At 39.8% G+C, this 22,580-nt stretch overlaps 7 protein-coding genes across 7 annotated transcripts; 2 read left to right on the top strand and 5 right to left on the bottom strand.

Moving 5' to 3' along the window:
• Positions 1–159: 159 nt before the first annotated feature.
• Positions 160–2,040, bottom strand: C5L36_0E04575 (uncharacterized protein; the record flags this gene model as incomplete). Its single annotated transcript, XM_029468019.1, has 2 exons — positions 160–1,432; positions 2,030–2,040. 2 exons carry the CDS (start codon positions 2,038–2,040, stop codon positions 160–162), a joined length of 1,284 nt encoding a protein of 427 aa, XP_029323879.1.
• A 1,353-nt stretch (positions 2,041–3,393) lies between these two features.
• Positions 3,394–4,008, top strand: C5L36_0E04570 (uncharacterized protein; the record flags this gene model as incomplete). Its single annotated transcript, XM_029468018.1, has 1 exon — positions 3,394–4,008. One exon carries the CDS (start codon positions 3,394–3,396, stop codon positions 4,006–4,008), a length of 615 nt encoding a protein of 204 aa, XP_029323878.1.
• A 695-nt stretch (positions 4,009–4,703) lies between these two features.
• C5L36_0E04560 (uncharacterized protein) lies at positions 4,704–6,479 on the top strand (the record flags this gene model as incomplete). Its single annotated transcript, XM_029468017.1, has 1 exon — positions 4,704–6,479. One exon carries the CDS (start codon positions 4,704–4,706, stop codon positions 6,477–6,479), a length of 1,776 nt encoding a protein of 591 aa, XP_029323877.1.
• A 378-nt stretch (positions 6,480–6,857) lies between these two features.
• C5L36_0E04550 (uncharacterized protein) lies at positions 6,858–12,515 on the bottom strand (the record flags this gene model as incomplete). Its single annotated transcript, XM_029468016.1, has 1 exon — positions 6,858–12,515. One exon carries the CDS (start codon positions 12,513–12,515, stop codon positions 6,858–6,860), a length of 5,658 nt encoding a protein of 1,885 aa, XP_029323876.1.
• Positions 12,516–14,515: 2,000 nt separating this feature from the next.
• Positions 14,516–17,545, bottom strand: C5L36_0E04540 (uncharacterized protein; the record flags this gene model as incomplete). Its single annotated transcript, XM_029468015.1, has 1 exon — positions 14,516–17,545. One exon carries the CDS (start codon positions 17,543–17,545, stop codon positions 14,516–14,518), a length of 3,030 nt encoding a protein of 1,009 aa, XP_029323875.1.
• Positions 17,546–17,797: 252 nt separating this feature from the next.
• On the bottom strand, positions 17,798–20,590 carry C5L36_0E04530 (uncharacterized protein; the record flags this gene model as incomplete). The annotated part of the gene is made up of 1 exon (XM_029468014.1): positions 17,798–20,590. One exon carries the CDS (start codon positions 20,588–20,590, stop codon positions 17,798–17,800), a length of 2,793 nt encoding a protein of 930 aa, XP_029323874.1.
• Positions 20,591–21,101: 511 nt separating this feature from the next.
• Positions 21,102–22,482, bottom strand: C5L36_0E04510 (uncharacterized protein; the record flags this gene model as incomplete). Its single annotated transcript, XM_029468013.1, has 2 exons — positions 21,102–21,640; positions 21,714–22,482. The coding sequence occupies 2 exons, from the start codon at positions 22,480–22,482 to the stop codon at positions 21,102–21,104; spliced, it is 1,308 nt and encodes a 435-aa protein (XP_029323873.1).
• Positions 22,483–22,580: the final 98 nt, after the last annotated feature.

Below are 22,580 nucleotides of genomic sequence, written 5' to 3'. Positions count from 1 at the left end.
TAATGTCAAAATGTGTATTTTCATAGTGCAGAGTTGAATAAATTCGTTACGAAAAAACTATACTTTAAAGAGAAGAAAAATAAGGATACTTTAGTATATACGACAGTGTGTATGATGAAAATAGCAGTGAATGGAAAAGAACAAAAAGAGTGTCAACCTCTAGGGACTGCTGCCTTTGATAGTCCTATTGTTTCTCAAATAAACATAGTTTCCTATTCCCCCAACCAAAAATGCGATACCGACAGCTGATGCTATCTGGACGTCTCTATCATGACGGTTGAGCCGGTTGAAAGTGGTAATGACACGTTCATTGTGCAAGTATTTGATGGCATAAGCGGCAGCAGCTAGAGATGCAACGTATAGGGCATTGTAGGTGGTTAGTGGATACTGCTTTAGTTTTTTTATAGTTCCCAGGTAGTAGTAATGTACATAGTCGACGGTTTTTGCCGATGTAAAAGAGAGAGTCTCTTTAGTCTTGGTGAAGGCGTTATATAAATAGCTCTTTAGAATTTGGAAAAAAGATCCAATCTTCTCTTCAGTTTGCTTTTCATCAACCATTTTTATGCTTTCCAAGGATTGTGATAGATGTATAGAATGTGGTGGGAATAACTTAGAGCTTTGAATAATATCAAGAAGGGGGTCAGGTAGATCCAGTTTTTCGACAGGGAACGTGTATGACTTTACCGAGGGAGGGGATATGCAAAAGGTTCTATCTTGATCCAGCTCGTGCTCAAAGTCTTGTTCGTTTCTTTCTTGTGTTTCTACTTCCAGGTGGTTTGTAGAAGGACTGGATTGGAAACGGCTTGTTGGTGGACTGGAATTGGACAGGTCCAAAGGAAAGTGTTCAATTTCTTGTCGTGAAGCTTGGTGGCTATCAATTAGCGTTGTACTGATGCTGAGCACAGTGTTTATGGTTTCGTTATTAGCAGACAGGGGGACAGCCGTGAGAGGAAGACAAGGTAGAAGGGAATCAAATAAGGGTGAGCCTTCTTCTGCTTCTGCTTCTTCTGCTTCTGCTTCTTCTGCTTCTTCTTTTAACGCTTCTTCTGATGCGTCGCTGACTGGGTTGTCAATGTATGTGTCCTTCTCCTGTATTTGGTAGGAAAGACAGTACTCCTCTTGATCTCTATAGAGGGGCTCGTGCTGGGCTGGGGAGTAATACTCGTTCTGGTTGTATTCTAGAGACAGGTCACTTGTGTTGGAGTGGTTGCTATGGAAAGACGCTGACGACAGGGACCTCTTTAGTTTCTTCAAAGACGGGAAATGCTTCTTTCTTGTTGAGAGAGACTTCTTGATGTTTTCAGTAAAGGAAGCTATAGAATTCGACGAGGAAACACTTGAGATTGATGCAGCAGAGGATTCCAAATGTTCTGACGAATGAAGAGAGGAGCTGGATTTTGTTAGCTTCCTAGTTTTAGACTTTATATCCGATCTATTTCAAGCAAAAGTAAGTGGAGTTAGGGAGAGTCAATGTTCAGAATGCAAGACAACTGATGCAACTACTTGATCTAAGAAGATACTAGAGCAACAAGAGAATCAGGAGAGTCTGGAGAGACAAGAAAATGATTGGGGAAAAGGAAAAGTACAGCGGATAAAGAGATACAGGTAAATCCAACAAGGTATGTGGAGAACGGGTCTCATTTATAGTCGTTCTCTGTTGTGTTAATCTGTATTGCATCCAATGCTGCCAAAGAAAAAAAAAGTAGGGGAACGGTCTCGGGGACCTGTATACCTGTACTTTTATACTTTACTTTCCCCTTCTGTACTTTCCTTATCTTATCACCTTGAAAAGAAATGCAGGCCTTCCGAAAACGGCAACTGCGCGGGGCTCGGCCAGACCGCGTCAGGTTTGTGGCGCATGGGTTTCTCTAGCTGTTTCCGGATTTCCCTAACGGGTCTTCAAGTCAAGAGGCAGCTGTTGTCATTGTCTTACCATGAATTGGTCCCCATAACGATGCAGATAGTAGCTGTTAGTATGTGTGTTTGGGTGGTTAGGAGGAGAGACGAGAAGATGTCTGGAGATACGTACAAGAAGGTCATTTTAGAAAGGGGTAGTGAGGGAATATTATGAGTTTGCCAAAGAGTGACACCGTTTTTGAAGCGTGGCGTACAAAAGAGCAGCAAACAGGAGGGGTTAGAGACGTGGGGGGACAATTATATCTCTAACTGTATACAATACTGTATTGGTGTAACTATAATTACTATTACACATATATACAGTTGTGGATATATATATAAATATATATATACTTTGCGGGGAAGGAGAGAACAAGTGGAATGTATCTTGTGCATGATAAATGGTACAACCACCCAATGAGGAAACCAAAAGGGGGTGCACATTGGCTGGTTGTAGCTGCATTGCTCAATGAGCGGTGCGTCTCTGAAAGATGGTGTGATTTTCGAGGGGTGGCACAAACAGAGATGGTGTTAGTGGATTAGACTAGTGTGGAATTAGACTAGTGTGGAATTAGACTAGTGAGAAATTAGACTAGTGTGGAATTAGACTAGTGTGGAATTAGACTAGTGTGGAATTAGACTAGTGAGAAATTAAACTAGTGTGGAATTGAAATATTAACCACTATAATAGAGCACACTTCACTTTCGAGACACTACTTTGCCCCCTTTGTGTCCATCTCCACGTTACATTGAAGTAGATATCTTCATTTTGTACGCCGTTTTGTGCACTTTTCGTACACCACCTTGTAAACTACTCCTTTGCACACCATGCTCACCGATACGATTCTCGTACTCCCATTCTCTTACTCCCCATTCTCCTCATCTCCCTACTCGCTTCTCTCTCCACGACAAGGTCGTCCTCGGGTCGTACATTGTAGTCTCCTCTTGTTTGTGACATCTCCTATATCTCCCTTATCTCTTCTTCCTGGCAGTGGCGCAGCAGCCCTCCCAGTGACCAACGTCGCAAAGACTCAAAAAAAAAAAAAACACACGTCCACACGTGACCACCATGCGCCACGCACAGCACCAAAAAAGGGCACGCACTGCGCGTCACGTGCGAACAGCGAGGGTTGGACACCAGCTACGTTTTGGCTTGCCTTCCCTTTTCGGCACAAGAAACGTCGATCAATAAACAGAAAAGTCACTACAATGAGAGAGGACATTTATACCAAAATGTTTAACCCTCCTTGAGGTCTCGAATTTGTCCGTTTGAGGAATTTTCAATTTGCTACAGTGGGTTCTCCCTGTTGTCCATTGGTTCTCTGTTTGACTTTTCCCAGAGTTTTTCACTTTTTTTTTTTTTCAACTTTAGTTTGGTTTTGATTTATAGGACCTTTATTTCAACATTTCCTTGTTTCCCTTTGGATTTGTTTTAATTCCCTTCTCTTAGCACAAAACCGCTTAATTGCTTAAACTAAAAACACAAACTAATACAAAATGGGTGCGTACAAGTATATGGAAGAGCTTCAAAGAAAGAAGCAATCCGATGTTATGAGATTCTTATTAAGAGTCAGATGTTGGGAATACAGACAAAAGAATGTTATTCACAGAGCTTCCAAGCCATCTAGACCAGAGAAGGCTAGAAAGTTGGGTTACAAGGCTAAGCAAGGTTTTGTCATTTACAGAGTCAGAGTCAGAAGAGGTAACAGAAAGAGACCTGTTCCAAAGGGTGCTACTTACGGTAAGCCAACCAACCAAGGTGTCAACCATTTGAAGTACCAAAAGTCTCTTAGAGTCACTGCTGAAGAAAGAGTCGGTAGAAGAGCATCCAACTTGAGAGTCTTGAACTCCTACTGGATCAATGAAGACTCCACCTACAAGTACTACGAAGTCATTCTTGTTGACCCATCCCACAATGCCATCAGAAACGATGCTGCTTACAACTGGATCTGTAACCCAGTCCACAAGCACAGAGAAAACAGAGGCTTGACTGCTGCAGGTAGACAATCCAGAGGTATTAACAAGGGTCACTTGTACAACAAGACTTCCAAGGGTAGAAGACACACCTGGAAGAAGCACAACACCCTCTCCCTATGGAGATACAGAAAATAGACTCCTTGAGACACCTTGTGGACTGTTCCTTACTCTTGCGTCTGGTCTGGTCTCCTCTTGTTTTAAAATGATCTATTTTCACTCCAAACTCCATTTTTTTTTTTTTTAGTTGGTTAGTTGACTCTTTGTTGTAGTCACTCGATTGTGTACATATAGCTCTTAATAGTATAATACATTGTCGTTTTCCCTTTACTCACTTGGCATCCTAACAATAAAACGAGGACACTATTTACTGCGGTCACTTTCCTTGTTTTGTAGCAATTAATATGGTATGCTCCAACTTTCCGTTTCCTCTACGCACCGCAACAATGGCACATACACATATATAGACATATACAAATACACACACACACACACACACACACACACACACACACACACCCGCATCCAGCCAAGACCTCACATACCCAGAGTCCAGTGTCCTGGCTGTTCTTCTCCACAGACCCGTTTCTGCGCATTTTCTTGTCAATTTCTAAATTCCTTGACTTCTCTCGTTTTCCTCTCTCACTTTAGCAATTTTCAGGCCCGCATCCAACAAAGGAATTAATATAAATGCATTCCCGCCTTAGTTAAGCATGGCGGTGAGCTAAAGAATGTGTAATTTAATGGTTTGACCATTTCTCCCAAAATGTTTTTCCCCATTTCTAATTCTTCAATTTCTTTCACCACACTCCCTTTGGTAAAAGACAACTCCAATGCCTGAATATAGAAAGACTGCAATTCTCTCGGTTTACGACAAAACCGGCCTCTTAGACTTGGCCAAAGGTTTGGTTGGTGCAAATGTTCGTCTATTAGCATCAGGTGGTACTGCAAGATTATTACGTGAATCCGGCTTCCCCGTTGAAGATGTTGAATCCATTACACATGCTCCGGAAATGTTGGGCGGTAGAGTCAAGACATTGCATCCTGCTGTTCACGGTGGTATTTTGGCTAGAAACATTGAATCCGATGAAGCTGATCTAAAGGAACAAAACATTGAGAAGGTTGATTTTGTTGTTTGCAACTTGTATCCTTTCAAGGAGACCGTTGCCAAGATTGGCGTCACCATTCCAGAAGCAGTTGAAGAAATCGATATCGGTGGTGTTACTCTTTTAAGAGCAGCCGCAAAGAACCATTCCAGGGTTACCATTCTCTCCGATCCAAGGGACTATCCGGTGTTTTTGGAGGAGTTGAGCAAAGATGCAGAAATCTCAAAGGAACTGAAACAAACCTTGGCATTGAAGGCTTTTGAACACACTGCCGACTATGACACTGCCATCTCCGATTTCTTCAGAAAGAAGTACTCCGAGAACAAGGCACAATTACCCCTCAGATACGGTGCAAATCCTCATCAAAAGCCAGCTCAAGCTTTTGTCACTGAAGGTGAATTGCCATTCAAAGTTTTGAGTGGCTCTCCAGGTTACATCAACTTATTAGATGCCCTAAATTCTTGGCCTTTAGTCAAGGAATTATCTGCGTCATTGAATTTGCCAGCTGCTGCATCCTTCAAACATGTTTCTCCAGCAGGTGCTGCCGTTGGTTTGCCATTGTCAGATGTTGAGAAGAAAATCTACATGGTTGACACTATTGAAAACTTGTCTCCATTAGCCAATGCTTATGCAAGAGCAAGAGGTGCAGATAGAATGTCTTCATTTGGTGATTTCATTGCGTTGTCAAACATTGTTGACTTACCAACAGCTCAAATCATCTCAAAGGAAGTTTCCGATGGTGTTATTGCCCCAGGATATGAGCCAGAAGCTTTGGAACTATTGAAGGCCAAGAAGAAGGGTAAGTATTGTGTCTTACAAATTGATCCAAACTACAATCCTCCTTCAATGGAAAAGAGACAAGTTTATGGTATCACTCTGGAACAAAAGAGAAATGATGCGATTTTCAATTCCTCAACCTTCAAAGAATTCACCTCCAAAAACACAAACTTAACTGATCAAGCAGCAATCGATTTGACTGTTGCTACGATCGTCCTCAAATACACACAATCAAACTCTGTTTGTTATGCCAAGAATGGTATGGTTATTGGTTTAGGTGCGGGTCAACAATCAAGAATCCACTGTACTAGATTGGCGGGCGATAAGGCCGACAACTGGTGGTTGAGACAACATCCTAGAGTGTTGGGTTTCCAATGGGCTAAGGGCGTTAAGAGACCTGAAAAATCAAATGCAATTGATTTGTACGTATCAAACCAAATTCCTACAAGTGAGCCTGAGAAATCCGAATTTGAATCCAAGTTCGAAGTTGTTCCAACTCCATTGACTTTGGAAGAGAGAAGAGAATGGTTGGACAAGTTGACCGACGTTTCTCTATCCTCTGATGCATTCTTCCCATTCCCTGATAATGTTTATAGAGCTGTTAGATCTGGTGTCAAATACATTGCTGCTCCTTCAGGTTCCGTCATGGACAGAGCCGTCTTTGATGCTGCAGATGCTCATGATGTCGTTTACCTTGAGAACCCAATCAGATTGTTCCATCACTAGACAACATGAACAATACTTTTGTACTACTTTTGTTTCTCCTAATATTTTTATAACCCATCTTTCTACAACTTTCCAAGTCCTGCAACGAGATATTCTCAGCTATATTCGCAATAGTAAATTTTTTGTTGGATTAATAATGAAATACAGGTAAACTAAAAATAACTATAAAGACAACGTTTGTTGAAAGTAATTAGATAATAGAAAAAAAAATATGAATGAGTCAAGAAGGGTGTAATGAGGGAGGAAATAAGAAAAAAATGTACAACTGCATTATCCGATAGGGTAAAAGAAAAAACAGCCTGGATAATACAGTAGTAGCCGATATAATAAATACAAATTGACCTCTCCAATTTGACTGCTGAGTACACTCTAATAGAATTATTTCTTAGTAGAGAAAGTAACCAATGAAGTGGTAGTAGTCCAGTGTGGGTGGTATGAACCAGAACCAAAACCTGTATCATTGTTATTTTGATGTCTAGGTTGGAATAAACCGTCGGCGAACTCAGGCAAATCAGTTGGTGTGACATTGACATTCTTCAAACCACCGACAACAGCAGGTGCAGCAATCAAGGCAACAAAAATGACTAAAACAGTATAGTATAAGACGGAATACTTCTTGATCATTCTCTTTCTCAACCTAGCTTGTTTCAGAGAATAAATTGGAGGTCTGATTTGTCTGTTTGGCTTCAACCAAAATAACATCATAGAATGCCACCTGTCAATGGTTGGAATTAAAACAAGAGGTAATTGGCAAAACAATAGAACATGACCTAAAACAAAATCACCCGCAAAATGTGATAATTCAATAATCTTTGCGCAAAATTCTCTTGATGGTTGGGACCAAGCCGCAAGACCTAAACCAGAACCATACCATTTACCTGTCCAGAACGCAACATTGGAGTGATCGTTCTTGAACTCTCTAGTCAAAACAAACAGGGTAATACATTTGAAAATCAATCTTTGGATGTAAATCATGGTAATTAAACCAAGCAACATTCTCGCAAAATGGAAACCTTCCATAACCCACATAACAATGTAGAACACAATGTGAACGATGACGGCAACACCATGCGCAATACCTGCCATAACAGCACCTGTTTTCTTACAACACATACCAAATAATGGACCGGAACAGCACGACATACCCAAGGTAACAAATAAGACACCACAGTTAATGACAATTGGACCTAAGGCGCAAATAATCAATCTCAAAGTCGCATTGACCATCTTTGCATCACGAACACCGGTTTGGGCATTGATGAAAGTATATCCAACAAATAAACCTGCACAGTAAATAGCACATGGAATAGTGTCGGACATTAAGACGGTAGTTCTGTGGGCTCTTGGTGCATCACCAGCAGCCTTTTCAGATTCATCACCAATTGTCTTTCTCTTGAAACCAGTAACTCTAGATCTGGCTAATCTAACATAACCAATCCATGAGTTTCTGTGCCACTTAGTATTACCTCTAGATAACCATCTGATGTAATCTCTGTAATCAATGAAGTAATCTTCACGAGCAAATTGATGAGGGTTGAAAACAAATGGCGAGAACATCAATGCAACAATGATGGTCCAGAACCATAATAATGCTGGTTGCCAATGTGCAATAGTACCGAATAGTAAAATAATAGAACATCTTGCACCAACATAAATAGTACCTTCTGCAAATCTGGAATACAAAACAGAGAATGGAATTCTGGAAGTTGCAAAACCTCTACCAGTAGCGATATATCTCGCACCACCAATGGAAACATCATTAATCAAAGCAGTAGAATAGACTTGTGCAACAAAGACTTCAAACAATGGAGATAGAGAACTAATATGTCTAATAAATCTGTAACACATTTTCCAAATACCCCTTTCAATTAATTCTTGAACAACCAAAGGAACAAACGAGATAAAGAAGACAATGAAAATGGATAATGTATAACGTCTAATCCAATCAATTGCTGGAGCTAAATTGTAACAACCTAGTGGATATAAGACATCAGTAATTGGCTTATTCTTATCGTAGATACAGACAATGGATTCATGGGCTAATGAGTTGATATTGACCAAAGTTAACATAAACATCTGCAAAGATGTAGAAATAAACAGGTTATTAATGTGGAAACCTAAGTGGGCATAGTAAAAAGAGAAAAATCTGTCCAATGGTAATTGCGTACCTAAGTAGTAATATTCTCTAGATAACATTTGTTCTCCCATACCGGCACCAATCTTGGTAGTGAAATTCAAAATGGAACCAAAACCCAAATCTCTACCCTTACCACATTGATAATATTCACAATGCTTGATTCTACCACCTCTCAACATTGCAGTCATACCAGCGTAAATATCTTCATTCAAATGTAAACCTTTCTGTGCTTTGGAGACACCACCTCTGGTTAACATATATATAGAGTTAAGGAAATCAGGGTGACCATAATGCAATTTACCACCAATTTGCGCTAAAGTTCTAGCAAACAATGTACCGAAAGTTTGTTCCTTACCTGCTGCAATATCACCAAGAACACCCGCATTTTCAGAGAAAATATATTCTCTTGCACCAACAATGGCAACTGGGTGAGTGACTTTAACAGGTTCTTTGGACAGAGTAGGTGCATAAGGGTTGACATGTTCGACATTTAATTCTTCAAATTCAGCAAGAACAGATCTAATCTTCAAACATTCCTCAAGATAGTTATCTTGATTAGCATCAATCAATTGTAGGTATTCACCTCTGGTGAAAATAATAGAGTGGTTTTGGTTATCAGACTTACCATCACCTAAAATTGGATTACCAGAAATTTGAACTCTAAACTTAGGTCTTCTTCTCTCATTTGACATGATTTCACAGTGACCGTCAATCAGAGCAGAATAGATTCTTGGTTCACCACCTTCTTCTAAAGGAGGTTCCTCATCAAGATAAGAAATTTGTAAATCCGGGTAAGCTCTTAGTAAGAATTCGGCATTTTCTAATTCTTCCTTCTTGAACTTGGCCAATCTTTGCATAGCAACAACAAATTTGAACTTTCTTCTTGCCATTCTCTCTAGTTCTCTTTCTAGACCTTCGGCATTACCGCCAAACATTTGCACAATTTCTGGATTTTCGACTCTATACAATAACTTGATAGCTCTTGCATAGTTCATAAATCCAGAAACAGTTCTATACAAAGTTTGAGATCTTAGCGAAGCCCAGATTCTTGTTCTTAAGGTGTATTCAGGTGCAGCAGACTTGAAACCAATACAGTAGAATGGCAAATCGTCAATTTCTTGTTTGACATCATCCTCTTTTTCATCTTCAAACGCAACAGTTTCTTCAGCCAAGATCTTGGTATCTTTAACAAAACAATCCCATTCAACAGGATGTAATTGTTTCAAGTATTCCAATAAAGTAACTCTAGAGAATTGGTCATCTTCTCTAATAATTTCCTTCAAGGATAACAAGATCTTTTCGGAATAATGAGGTGTGAAAACGGTGAAAGTTGGCATATTATCGACAGGTAAAGGTTCTGGAATTGGGGTTGCCAATGATTGGGCAAAGAAGGAGATTCTTCTTTCAGCTTCAGAATCTTTAGGGAAAAACTCAGTAGTAAAATTGTTATCATCTTGTGAGACAAAGAAGGTTGGGGCCCTCAAAGTCCTCTTACCTTCAACATCGGATGGAACTTGATGGTACAACAATTTTTGAACATGATCAATTGCCAACAAATGTTCTCTATACATTGAGATCACAATGGCGTTCCAAACTTGGGAAATTAAAACCTTTGGTTTATATTTAATTTCCATATCAGTTGTAGCCAAAACTTTAGAATAGATTCTCTTTGGTAATCTAGAAAAGATATTTCTCCATGGAGTTAAGATGGAAATACCCAAGTAGAAGGATCTACCCACGGAGAAGATAGTGTTGACAATAATGTACCACATATAAGTATCCAAAAAGAACAAAATCAGATCAGTTGCATACATCAAACCAAGCGTGATTCTTGCCTGTTGTTTACAAAGTTTGTTACCCCACCATTTTTCACCATGACATCTCATAGTCATTGTGGATAAATCTCTAATTGGATCTCTAATGGACAAAATAAGGAAGTAGTAAGATTCGGAGAATTTAGCAGCAAAAACAGTAACCCAAACCAGATAAGATAGATATCTATCCAAGCCATGAAGAGGAGCAAACGATGCAGTAAAAGTTTGCTGAGCAACATATCTTCTTGAATTGCCCTTCATATATGACGAAAACAGACCACCCAAAGGCATGACAGTCAAGTAAACAATAGTTGCAACGGCAACAAAAAAGAACACAATGGAAACGGCCAATGCAGCAGTGGATTTATAAGTTAAACCGGCATAGGCAAAGACAAAGATGACAGGAGCAAGATTAACGGCAAAGAGGATGATCAAGAAAACCAATCTTCTTGTCAAGTGTTGAGCACCTGCCCAAGATCTTGGAACATACATCCATTCAAACAAAGTAGCCAGAATATTGATACCAGAGGCAACAGCACCACCAATTGTAGCAGAAGCCCATCTGGAGGAAGCCAAAGGTTGATTGTTCAAAACTTGGACATAGTTGTGTGTATATAAGGAGGGGGAATTGTAAGCACAGTACATCCAATAAACAGAAATGTGGGCAACCCAGATTCTATTGAAATTGGTGACAACGTGCAACCAAGATCTTGTTTCTTTATAAGTTTTAACAAATGTTTGGTTCCAATCGATTTCACCCAATTGAAAGTATCTTTCTTCTTGGGGTAAATCAATTAATCTTGTTTCACCAACGTGCATTCTAGCCAGACCTTGAGGATACCAGAATAATTGATTGACATCATCATAGCCAACAACTTTATTATGGTCATTTTCTCTCTTTACAAAACGGCCATCAACAATTTCATAAACTTGATCTCTAATGAAACGATATATTGGAGTGATGACTCTATTCAAATAATCACCTTCTGGAATTGGTTCTAGTCTATTCTGACATTGATCTGATAAAAGATAGTCTTTAGCACATTTGTAGATAAAACAGAGACATTCTGGAGTAAATCTAACTTGATTAGCCTCACCCCAAATCAGAAGCCATAAGGCAATATCCTGGACTCTTTCCATTGGGGACAAGATATTCATTCTGGCTCTCCATTGATAATCTGCTGCTTGTAACGAATCATCATTTTCAATTTCTTGCAAGACATTTTCGGAATTTTCCACAGGTTGTTCTTCCTTGTTCTTTTTGCTTCTTTTGAAGATGGATTTCTTTGATTTCTTTTTGGAGTTTTTGATTTTACCTAGATCGATATTAGCAAAACCAACCCTATCGTCAATATCCATTTGACAAGCAAAGTACCATTTCTTATAGTTGGCAGCATCACCACCAATATAGTCGGCATGTAGAGACAATAAAGCCTGTGCTGGTGTCATTCTTGAAGATCTTGAATCTAATAAAACCATGAAATAGTCAAACATATTTCTCATAGAATCTCTTTGGAAACCAAACTTGTTAGTCAAATCAATGAAAATATCTTCAATCTGTTCAATTGTCACTGGTGCTTCATTGTCGGCCGTCCATGCAGGATACGGATCGGTTGGCAATGCAATCATGCCTTGATCATACATTCCGTTCGCACCTGCACCATAATAAGGGGTTGAAGCGCCACTAGATCTTGGATCTCCATAACTCATTTGAGAAGGAGTATAGTTTGCACCATAACCGCCATTACCATTACCGTTATCATAAGGAGTACCTGGAACTCCACCTGGACCATAGGAGAAATCGGAATAGGATTCTGGATCGTGTTGTCCTGGTTGATCATAATAACCACCCCCTTGTTGATTTTGATAATATTGACCACCTCCATATTGTTGCTCGTCATAATATCCACCTTGTTGTGGTTGTTGTTGCTGATACTGATAATTTGGGTCGTATCCTTCTTGTCCATAGGCGGCTACATTTGGATCATATTGTTGGTTGTATTGTTGTTGATCATATTGATAGGCTGGATCGTATTGACCGCCTTGTTGCGACCGATTAGGGTCATAATGATCGTCGCTAGACATCTATGACAGAAAGAGAAGGGCAAATGTTAGTACTGGATGTTCTTATGGAAATTAAAACATAGACTTGAGTATATTAATCAAGGTTAAAATTTCAATGGATATGGGGAGATTAGAGGGAATGAAAATAGTTTACAAAATGAGTGTGGTTATTTTCAGCTTCCTGGTTTTGATTTCATTGTATGGCTGTACAGTACAGTACAGTAGAGCAATGTTCAGCAATGTAATGCATTGCGCTCCTCTCACTATTGGTTATATAGACAGGAACCATACAAGTCTATTCTGTTGTCTTCTTCTCCCGTCCCCTAACCTGTTGCGTTGATTTTCTGTTCTCCTTGAAATATACCCTTTCATTGTCTTTTGATTCTCCGCTTGGATGGGCAGCAGCAGGAAATAAGCCAAAAAAAAATAGACTGCCCAACATCCAAAAACAGATATCAACTACTTACGTTTCAGAATTAACCACACGAGTTTTTTCTTTTTTTTTTTTCGTTTTTTTTCAAAAGGTAACTAGACTAGAAAAAAAATCCTAATATCTGTTGATGATCTTTTATTTTGGGGAATAAAAGTAAAAGCCTAAGTGAATGATTTCTTTGAATCACAAAAAAAATAAAAAACACAAGAAAATAAGAGAATGAAGAGGCACGAATGTGTATAATCTATGTGTAGATGTATATGTATGTATGGATATTTATGTTTGTGTGTGTTTAAGTCTGACTTTCAAGTCTTGACAGAATATGTTAGATACGTCTTCTAATCAAGCTGGAAGAACGTGATGTTAGCTAGGAAAGAGCAAATGACCTCTTAAGGGAGTGATGGAGAAGAGAAGAAGTTAAGAGGAAACAACAAACACCAAATTCAAAGGATAAGGAAAAAGAATAAGAAGGTTATAATAGAAACCACACTGGATCCAACACGAGATGGAAACTGCCAACTATGCCAACTGATTCTGAAAGGGACATATTCTGCGAATAGATTCGGATTCCTCGCTTTGCAATTTTGCCTTAATTTTCTACGCCCTTTTTAAACTTCCGCACTTAAATCCAACAAAGCACCGAGAGGGGGGAGGAGGTAAAACAACACTAACCGGATTTCGCTCCAATTTCCCATGGGAAATACTACACGTACAAGCGCAAGTTTTATTTTTAGCCACTACAGCCCGAGTTTCGTCTAACACGGCACCCCCCATTTTCAAGTTTTTTCTCGTTTGACGTGGAAAACGCGTTTTGCGCACTTCGCGTTTTGGACAGAAACGCTCAACCAGTGGGGGCAGTGGGGAAACAGTTAGAAACAAACCTCAAATTTCAATATATCATACAATAATGTACAATATAATTCAATATAATACAGTACAATTCAGTAAAACAAATGCTCTTCTATGTTTATCCGGACGCACATAGACAATCGCGTCTTCAGGTAGCCATATAATTTGTCACCACGTGTTGTTTGAGAAAGTCTACAACAAACATATCAAAACAAGGCGCGCGCCCAAACGCGTTTTCGGCTCGTTTCTTTTTGTTCCGTTGCCTTTACGGCCTTCAGGAGAGTTTGTGGATGCAGAACCTGAAAATCAAAGAAAAAAAAACTCGCGCTAGCAGACGCGTCTCTTGGTCTAGTTCATTTTTAGTGCTCTCTATTTTCCACACGCGGTCTCGACCACGGTCCATAGGTTTGGCAGCGCTCCTCCTCCTCCTCCCTTCCCCCCTTTTTTTTTTCCTTTTCCGTCTCGGTGTTGACTGGCTAAGCCCCCCCTTCTTGTTTCTCCCTTATTCAAATTTAAGCGGATTTTTCAAATGCAACGGAATTTATAGTTATTTCCGGCACTAGGCCTAAATAGCTGTTTGATATTTCTAATAGGCTAGTGTCTATATTTGTGTTTGTCTTTATCTGTGATTATATTTATACTTATTTTTGTTGCTTTTATCTTCATTTTTGTGCATATACGTGTTTACATTTCTATATAAGCACACCCACATACATATGCTAGCTTTATCGCTTATACCTCACACTCTCTCACGTCTCCGATACTCCATGGCATCTCTCAGATACTTGCACTGGTATTCATCCCCATCTTCCTTGGACTTCTCAACTTGTCTCTCGAGACATTCAAGGTAAACCAAATTAAGATCTTCCCGATCGTCAATGAGTCGCTCCAAAAACTCGTCCGCATAAACCTCTCTTAGTGGGAGACAATTGTAATTCCAAACATAACGTACTAATGTACCTTCGTCAATTATATGGTATCGTGCTAACCTCTCGAGGAACATCAACCCAATCCTTGGTTCGCTGTTCCAAATCCGTAAAACGGCATTGATGATCCATTCCTTTTTCTCCGCCTCTCCCGCATCAACATGCTCTAAGACACTCTTTAGCTTGTCACCAAATACCTTGTTCAAACTTTCCTCGAAAACTGAAAATGAACGGGATCCAATAAGACACACTGACTGGAGAACAAGCGTAACTATATACTCATTGGCATTCTTAACATCCCCCTCATTGACCACCCGCTCCTTGAGCCTATCAATCAACTCAAGGAGCGACTCGTTGCTATCTTCAACATTCTCGAGATTCATGTACACGTCTCTACAGATATCATTGAATGGATGCTCATCGTGGTTGAATAAATAATGCGAAAACAACTTGTAGGTTTCAGTATTGGTCTCAACTATATCATCGCCATTGTTATTGCCATAGTTATCCTCCTCATTCTCAAATGGATCAACCGTATTCAATTGGGCAAATTCCGTCCCAAAAAATTTGCAATCATATTCAACTAACTCTTCCCGACTCTTTAATGATAAATTGGCATATTTCCTCAACTCCTCAGGTAATGTCTTGCTTTTGATAAACTTGTAGTTGGTAATCAAAATCTCCTTGTGAATGGCATTTCTAATAAAGAAAACCTTGGGATGATAGATTTGGGAATCTCCAATCTCTAGAAATTGCGGAACCCATTCTTGCCACTCCCATTCAAACTTGAAGTTGCTCACTTGTAACACAAACCAATTGACAAATTTAACAATGTTTTCATACCTTAATTTCTCAACGTTCTCATATAAGTAGCGGAAGCTGTCACCAACAACTTTGGAGAAAACTAAACTCTCGTTGCTTTCATAATTGTAGCGCTTCACCAACGTCCAATCACGTCCACATGTATCTTCCACTAGTGTCTCAAAATAAATAGGAGGTAGTTCAATTTGCGGAATGAGGAAAATGAGGTTGATTATATTTGTCAGCACAATCTCTTCCATCTTCCATGTACTCTGAAATCCCTGCTCATACTCGTCCTGTATTCTCTTCGCAGATGCAATCATAGATTGCTTGATGTTTTCATCAAAGTCACTGCTTTCTTCCAAATTCTTGATCAAATCAAAATCAATCCCCTTCCGTAAGTTATCAATAATCATCAATTTATCTAATGGGGAATTGGGTTTACAGAAAGCTTTCTCGTTGAAATACAGCGGGTAATTTAATATCTGCTTACTTACAACAACTCTGTTGTATTCCATGTTGATTAAGGTGCAGTTCAACACATCGTTCAGAAGCATTGAAGCATATGATTTGGCTGGAGGTAAGGTATCAAAATCCAACTCTTGTCTTTGCCTTTCATATGGAAAAATATTAAGCACATACCTTGGATGCTTCCACAAAGTATCTGCAATAGAAGCATATTTATCAAGTTGTGAAATTTGATCCAATAGTTCTGCACTTGGAATCTCAATTGTCCCAACTGTGTGCGTCGCAAAAATCACATCGTCTGTTTTCTCTTCATCTTTTTCTTGGCCTGTATGTTCAACCTTCTCTTCAATTTCCGGGCCATTCTGGTTTCCCTCTTGTTCATTCTCCCCTTCCTGTATTTCACTTTTTTCTTCTACTAATTTTTTTTCAGCAAGTACGGTCCTTATTAAGGGATCAACAACATGAGAAACATCATAGAATAAATTCATTTCATCCAAGTAAGAATCTACAACTTGCGGAGTGTCCTTCAAAATTTCAGACATTGCCACCAGCTCTCCAGCATCTTGCACAATCGGTTTAAACTTCTCGTCACCTTCTGAAACCCGAACATTAAATTGCTTAGCACTTTCAATAATCTTTTTCAATTGTTCCTTACACTTATTGCCCTTCTCGTTGGCCAAACAGTATGGCAAACTAATTAACATCTCATAGTATAACAATTCGGCCAATGCAACTCTTTCCTCGCTACCGTTTTGTAATTGTATAGAGTAGTCAATGAGGTCTTTGGCTAATTTGACAATAGATTCGAAATCCTGAATCATTGGAGATAATAGTCCAAACATACGGAATATAAGTATAACTCTATTCCAACTTTTCATGCATCTCATTTCACCCTCTTCACCATTATTACCAAGAGAATCACTGACTTCCATTGAATCACCTCTGATATCATCGAATACCTCAACTAATCTGGCCTTGAGCCATTGAATTACATCCTCACCAACTTTACTTATTTTGGCATTTGCCAATAAGATCAACCCGCTGAAAAGGTTCGCCTTATGGGGCATATCAATGATAACTGCTCCAAAGTATCTTAGAATAGAGTTCCTGAAATTGTCATCATGCCACAAGTAAACAATAGTCTCTGTTCCCTGTGTATATAAGACTTTAACTTCATATGGCACGTCACCTAAAGTTTGTAAGCTTTGGCACAAGCCTTGCGCACGTTCTAGTTCTGCATTATTTAAAGTCTGCCTTTGTCTCTTTGGGTTGTACGCTTCCTGACCATGAGCCTGTTCAGATTCGCTTCTCGCAGATTCCTTCTCATTATACTGCAGATGTGGTGGAACGTCTTCGTTGTTTTGAAGATGTGGTGGAACGTCTTCGTTGTTTTGAAGATGTGGTGGAACGTCTTCGTTGTTTTGAAGATGTGGTGGAACGTCTTCGTTGTTTTGAAGATGTGGTGGTACGTCTTCATTGTCCTGTAAGTGCGGTGGAAGTTCGTTGTCTTCAAGGGGCGCATACCCAATATCATCATCAACACGCTGTCTTTTCCTAGAATATTCCTCAGACATGGTCTCTATGTTTGTTGGTCCACTAATTGAGAAAAGTCAAGAATGTAAAAGTCTAATTGAATGAATAGTTGGAGTACGTTGAAAATGACAAAAAAAAAAAGCAGGCGAAAAACACTGGCCTCGCCGCTCTCGTGGGGAATTTACATGGTAACTTCTCTCTCTTTCGTAAAAATACATGCATAACTTTATGTTTCATTCCTGTATTAAGTCGAATAATATTTATCGTACAATTAAGCATTACTTTTAATTCATTTACATATTTAGGTTTTGTTGCTCATAAAAAGCTTCTAAGAAATTCAACCGATCTTGCATCTGAGGAATGACCTGATTTTCAATATTTTTATATTTCCTCTTTACCTCCTCTAATTCGAACTTCAATGCCTCATTTTCCGTTTCTAATAATTCCTTATCACTACGGTATAGTTTCTCATTCTCTAATAAGTCGTTTACACGGTCATTAAGCTGACGTACATTTTGTTTTTCCTCGTAGAGTAATTGACGCTGGGTGTCTGGCAAATTAGACGATTCTTGATATTGTAGCAACATCTCCTCAATGGTATATCTTTTCTTGCGCTCATCGTTCAACTGTTTTGCTAACGCCGTTAATGTTTTGGCATATTCTCTGGAATTTCTATATGCCTCTGGCTTAATCTCTACTTTATCATCATCAATGATCACATGATCTAATTTAAATTCTTGCGAGATATTGACGTCTACCTCGCTACCACCACGCCTTAGCGTATCTTCAAGCTGAATTTCTCTAGATACAGACGAGGCAAGTTCAGTAGTTACCAACTCTAATTCCTGTAACAATGATTGATTATCATTTAGTAAGCCGAATTGTTCGGCCGTAAAGGCGCTGGTTGGTATAGAATACGTGGATACTGGCGTCTGTGGATCGAAATCAGCAGACTTGCTTTTCGCTGATCTACCATCTAATAACAGCGAAGCACTTGATGGAGGGGTAATAAGGTTGGTTCTAGACGGTATAGGAAATAGTTGATTGTGATTCGTTTTGTTATCTTTAACAGTTTTTCCCTGTAGTGACTCTTGTGATTTCAGCTTCAGAGACATATCAACCATGTTTTTATTAATTCCAACAGTAGAAACAGGAGATGGTGAAAGCAAGGGTTTATGCTGGTGTTGTTGTTGCAATTCATTCGAAATGCTTTTGCCAGCAGGTTCATTATCAAAGTGTAATGGCTGTGTCGATTTGCTAGTAGCAACAGAATCTCTATTGCTCTTGTCATGAACTTTAGTTTCATCACCGGGAAAATCCGATAACCTTTGAGTCACGTCATCAATTTCATCGTTTATTTCACTGAGATTAAGTTTGGAAGAGTTGTTTTTAAGTTGTTTAATCTTGTTTCTCTGTTGGTTGTCATCAGATGTGGGAAACTCACTCGCTGAATAGAAGACTGTTTGCTGAGTGGAGTTCGTTGTACCATAAAGTGCATTTTGGTTAGCTTTCTGCTCAGACGCATTGAAAGACTCAAATGTGACAACCGAATCTGCACCAGCTCTTCCGTCCGCCCTTCTCGAATGACCCTTTACAGGAGACTCATGTTTAGGATCAAATTGGTCTTCTTCTTCTGGGTCCTCCTCCGAGTAGACAACCCCTTTACTACTGTTATTCTCATTAATCTCTCTCTTATTTGAATCCTTAACATTAGCACTAGTAAGAGTGGTAGTATCGTTTACACCATGACTATCATCATCATCATCCGAAAAAGTCGAAAAATCGATTTTGGTTACTTTCTTAGGCTTTTTTTCCTCAACAGGCACCCTAGGCTTATTTTCAGCCTCTTTGGCATTCTCTAAGTTGTTGTTGGTTTGAGAACGAATTCCACCAGGTCCTGATTGATTTGAAAAAGACCTGGGCATGTTTGTTGTTTCAGATGTTGGGATAGGAGGTTGATTCTGTGGATTGAATAAAGGACCCGGGTAACCACGCTGCATGGTGTTTTGGGACTGCATAGACATAGACCTCGGTCCAACAGGTGGATATCCGTACTGTTGGGGCACTGGCGGATATCCCTGTGGTGGGCCTAGATAAGGTCCCATCGGAGAATAACCATACCCATGTGGGAGACCTTGCGGAGGCATTCCAGGATTAGGCGGATAAGGCAGATGAGGCATATTCGGTGGAGGAGGGCCTCTTAAATATCCATTTGGGTTTCTCTGTAAACTCATAGCACGTGGAGGACCATTTGCTGGAAACTGTTGTAATTGCTCCTGTTGCTGTTGCTTAAACTGTGCTTGCATCAGTTCCTGATGCCTAGTTAAGCTTACGGCTTTATTCTTTTTGTTTGCCATTTGTATCTTTCGATACTGTTCACCCGTCATTTTCTTTGATGGATTCATACTAACCTTCAGAGTAGGTATGTATGGTGTCGAATCTTTCAAATTGAAGGAACCCAACGTATCTCCTCGCATATGGGCCAAATCATCAAATGAAATTTCATTTTGTGATGTATCAACTTCTATGCCGCCATCATCCTCCTCTTCATCTTTGATGCTAGCCGCTGATCCTTTATTGCCAAACCTATTCCATTGTTTCTTCACAAAATTATTCACGGACTTAGTACTTATCGAAGAGTTTGAATTTCTTCTTTGGGCCCTGGGTCTATTATTAGCACTACTCCCGTAAGGGGTCCGACCGTATGGGCCTGCGCTTCCAACTCCACCAGTGTTGCCACCAAAACTCATTCCAGAAGCAGCAGCACTTGGGTTGTGGTACATCTGTGAGTATGTGGAAACACTACTGCCATTAGAGTTCATGTACATATTTGCGCCTTGGCTTGGTGGTATTCCCTGTTTAGGCATTGGTGGGTATTGGGGGTGACCTCGTACTGGATACCCGTGTGGAGGGTAACCGTTCATCTCTGGATATGAATTGGGCAATGGTTGTGATTGCTGATTTATTGGAGTTTCATAGTTGATATCAATAAATCCTGCTTGATCAACACCGTTCGACATATTTGGCCCTGAAAGAGGGGGTCTAGGACCCTTGCGCCCTTTAGAGACACCCATAGCTGCTTCCATTGTGGTTGGGTATGCTTGATAGGCTTCTGCTGATGATCGACCAAAAGAAGTGTCTTATAAAAGAATGACATTCTACAATTGGCTTTGTCTCAAACATTCTTTTAGACAAAGAAAAAAATGGAGGAAGAGAAAAAAATAGCCGGAAACACGCAATCCCCGAAGGTGGGTTTTTTTTTTGATTCTTTATCTTTTTGGAAGAGTTCTACTATATTTTATGTAGCAGGACGGAAACCAATGAGGGGAAGGCCAATAAGTTAGGTATGCGATAAGTGACCCAGACAATAACCATACCGTGGCTTTAATACAAGTTTAAGCGACGAAAAATGGATTTTAAAGAGTATAGATACTAGCAATGGTTATAAATCATGGCAGAGAGGTTTAGAAAAAAAACCATTGAGACTGCCAACTTTTACATGGAAAGTCAAACTGTAGAGGTCTATTTAGATTCATCCATTCTGTCTTCATCTACCTTAGTCTCTTTTTTTAGGTTTTCTTTCTTTTCCTCCTCTACCTACTTAGCAAGGTTTCGTGCTCTTTCTAGAAGGGTTGATTTATCAAGCTTCTGTTCCTGTAAACGTCCGTATTGGAGTAAGATGTGATCGTCAACTGTTGCAATATACTGTCCGTTTTCGTCAAATATAAGCTCTGTACCAACCAATCTAGTCCATTCACCTTGTAGAATATCGTTTTTATTTTGCACCAAGGGTGTCTCCTTCTCCCAACCAGATACACGGAGTTTATTTATTGCTGTTGAAACACCTGCTTCGTTTTTATAGTCAATAGATTCTTGGATCTCATTCGATGCCATATTTCCTCTTTGATTGGAATTGCTATTTTGAATGTGAAGTGGATCATTGTTGAGATCATATGATGTTGATGATGCCGGAAAGACTAGGTTGACATAAACATCTTGGTACTCATCATCACCATCACCATCACCATCACTATTCTCGTCACTTTCCTTATTGTCAATGTTATCATTATGGTTATTTTGATTACTATTGCTAGTATAATCAATTTTACGGGCCTCATCTTTAGAGCTTCCTTTGCCTCGCATGCAGCAAATTGGCCTTATCTTGTTCCACCTGTAATTTCTTCCGATATTCGATATCTTCTTTACTACCAGCTTCGAATTGAGAAGTTGCAAAATGCCAGTCCATTTCTGCACCGCAGCTCAAAAAGCTGGTTTCTGCATTCATAAACAAATTCCAAGTGTCGCCATTGCTGGACTTGGCATAACCATCGAGTGAACACGTACTACCGCCAATTCTGGTGGTCTTTCCATCACCTCCGTCTTTTTCTGTTAAAAAGTCCCGGACGTTTGAATAACCAGCCAACGCCATACCTAAGGCAATCTTTGTAGCTGCATGCGTCACCAAAATGATACATTCCACATTAGGGTAAATCGACTCAAATTTAGGAATAAACTTAGACCAGAAAACCTGGCATCTCTTGAATATTTCCTCCTCCGTTTCACCTTCTAAACTTGGAATAACGGTATCCCACAACCAATCCATTTCGCTCGGAACGGTATTGAAGAACTTGTGCAGGGTCAAATGATCTGCAGGAACCGGAACGATCTTCCGATGCGGTTTGAACCACTCACCCAATCCTCTCTCTAATTGGATAGGTAGATGTAGCGCTTCAGCAGTGGGGTTGATAGTTTCGATACATCTGTAGAACGGAGATGAGAAGATCATCTGAGGCACGGGCAGATTTTTTTGCGGGAGGTCCTTCGTGATAAACCCAGCAAGTTCCTGCGCCTGTTTGACACCGTGTGGTGCAAGTGGTGGATCGCTGTCGATACCTGTTGGTGGGGGGATCTGTTCCGGAAGCGGCAGCCAGTTTGAACGGTATCCGTGACGGGCAATGTAGATAGTTTTCAGTGTCATAGGGAGGGTAAATGGATGGTGTTGATACTTTTGCGCTGACACGATACACAGACAGAGATAGAGAAGTAGAAAGAGAGAGAGAGATGGAAGAATAAACA

The sequence above is a fragment of the Pichia kudriavzevii genome, chromosome 5 (genome assembly GCF_003054445.1).
Source record: "Pichia kudriavzevii chromosome 5, complete sequence".
In the NCBI taxonomy this organism is placed as follows: Eukaryota; Fungi; Ascomycota; class Pichiomycetes; order Pichiales; family Pichiaceae; genus Pichia; species Pichia kudriavzevii.
Note: the sequence above shows the minus strand (reverse complement) of the source record. Positions and strands in the feature narration are given on the sequence as shown.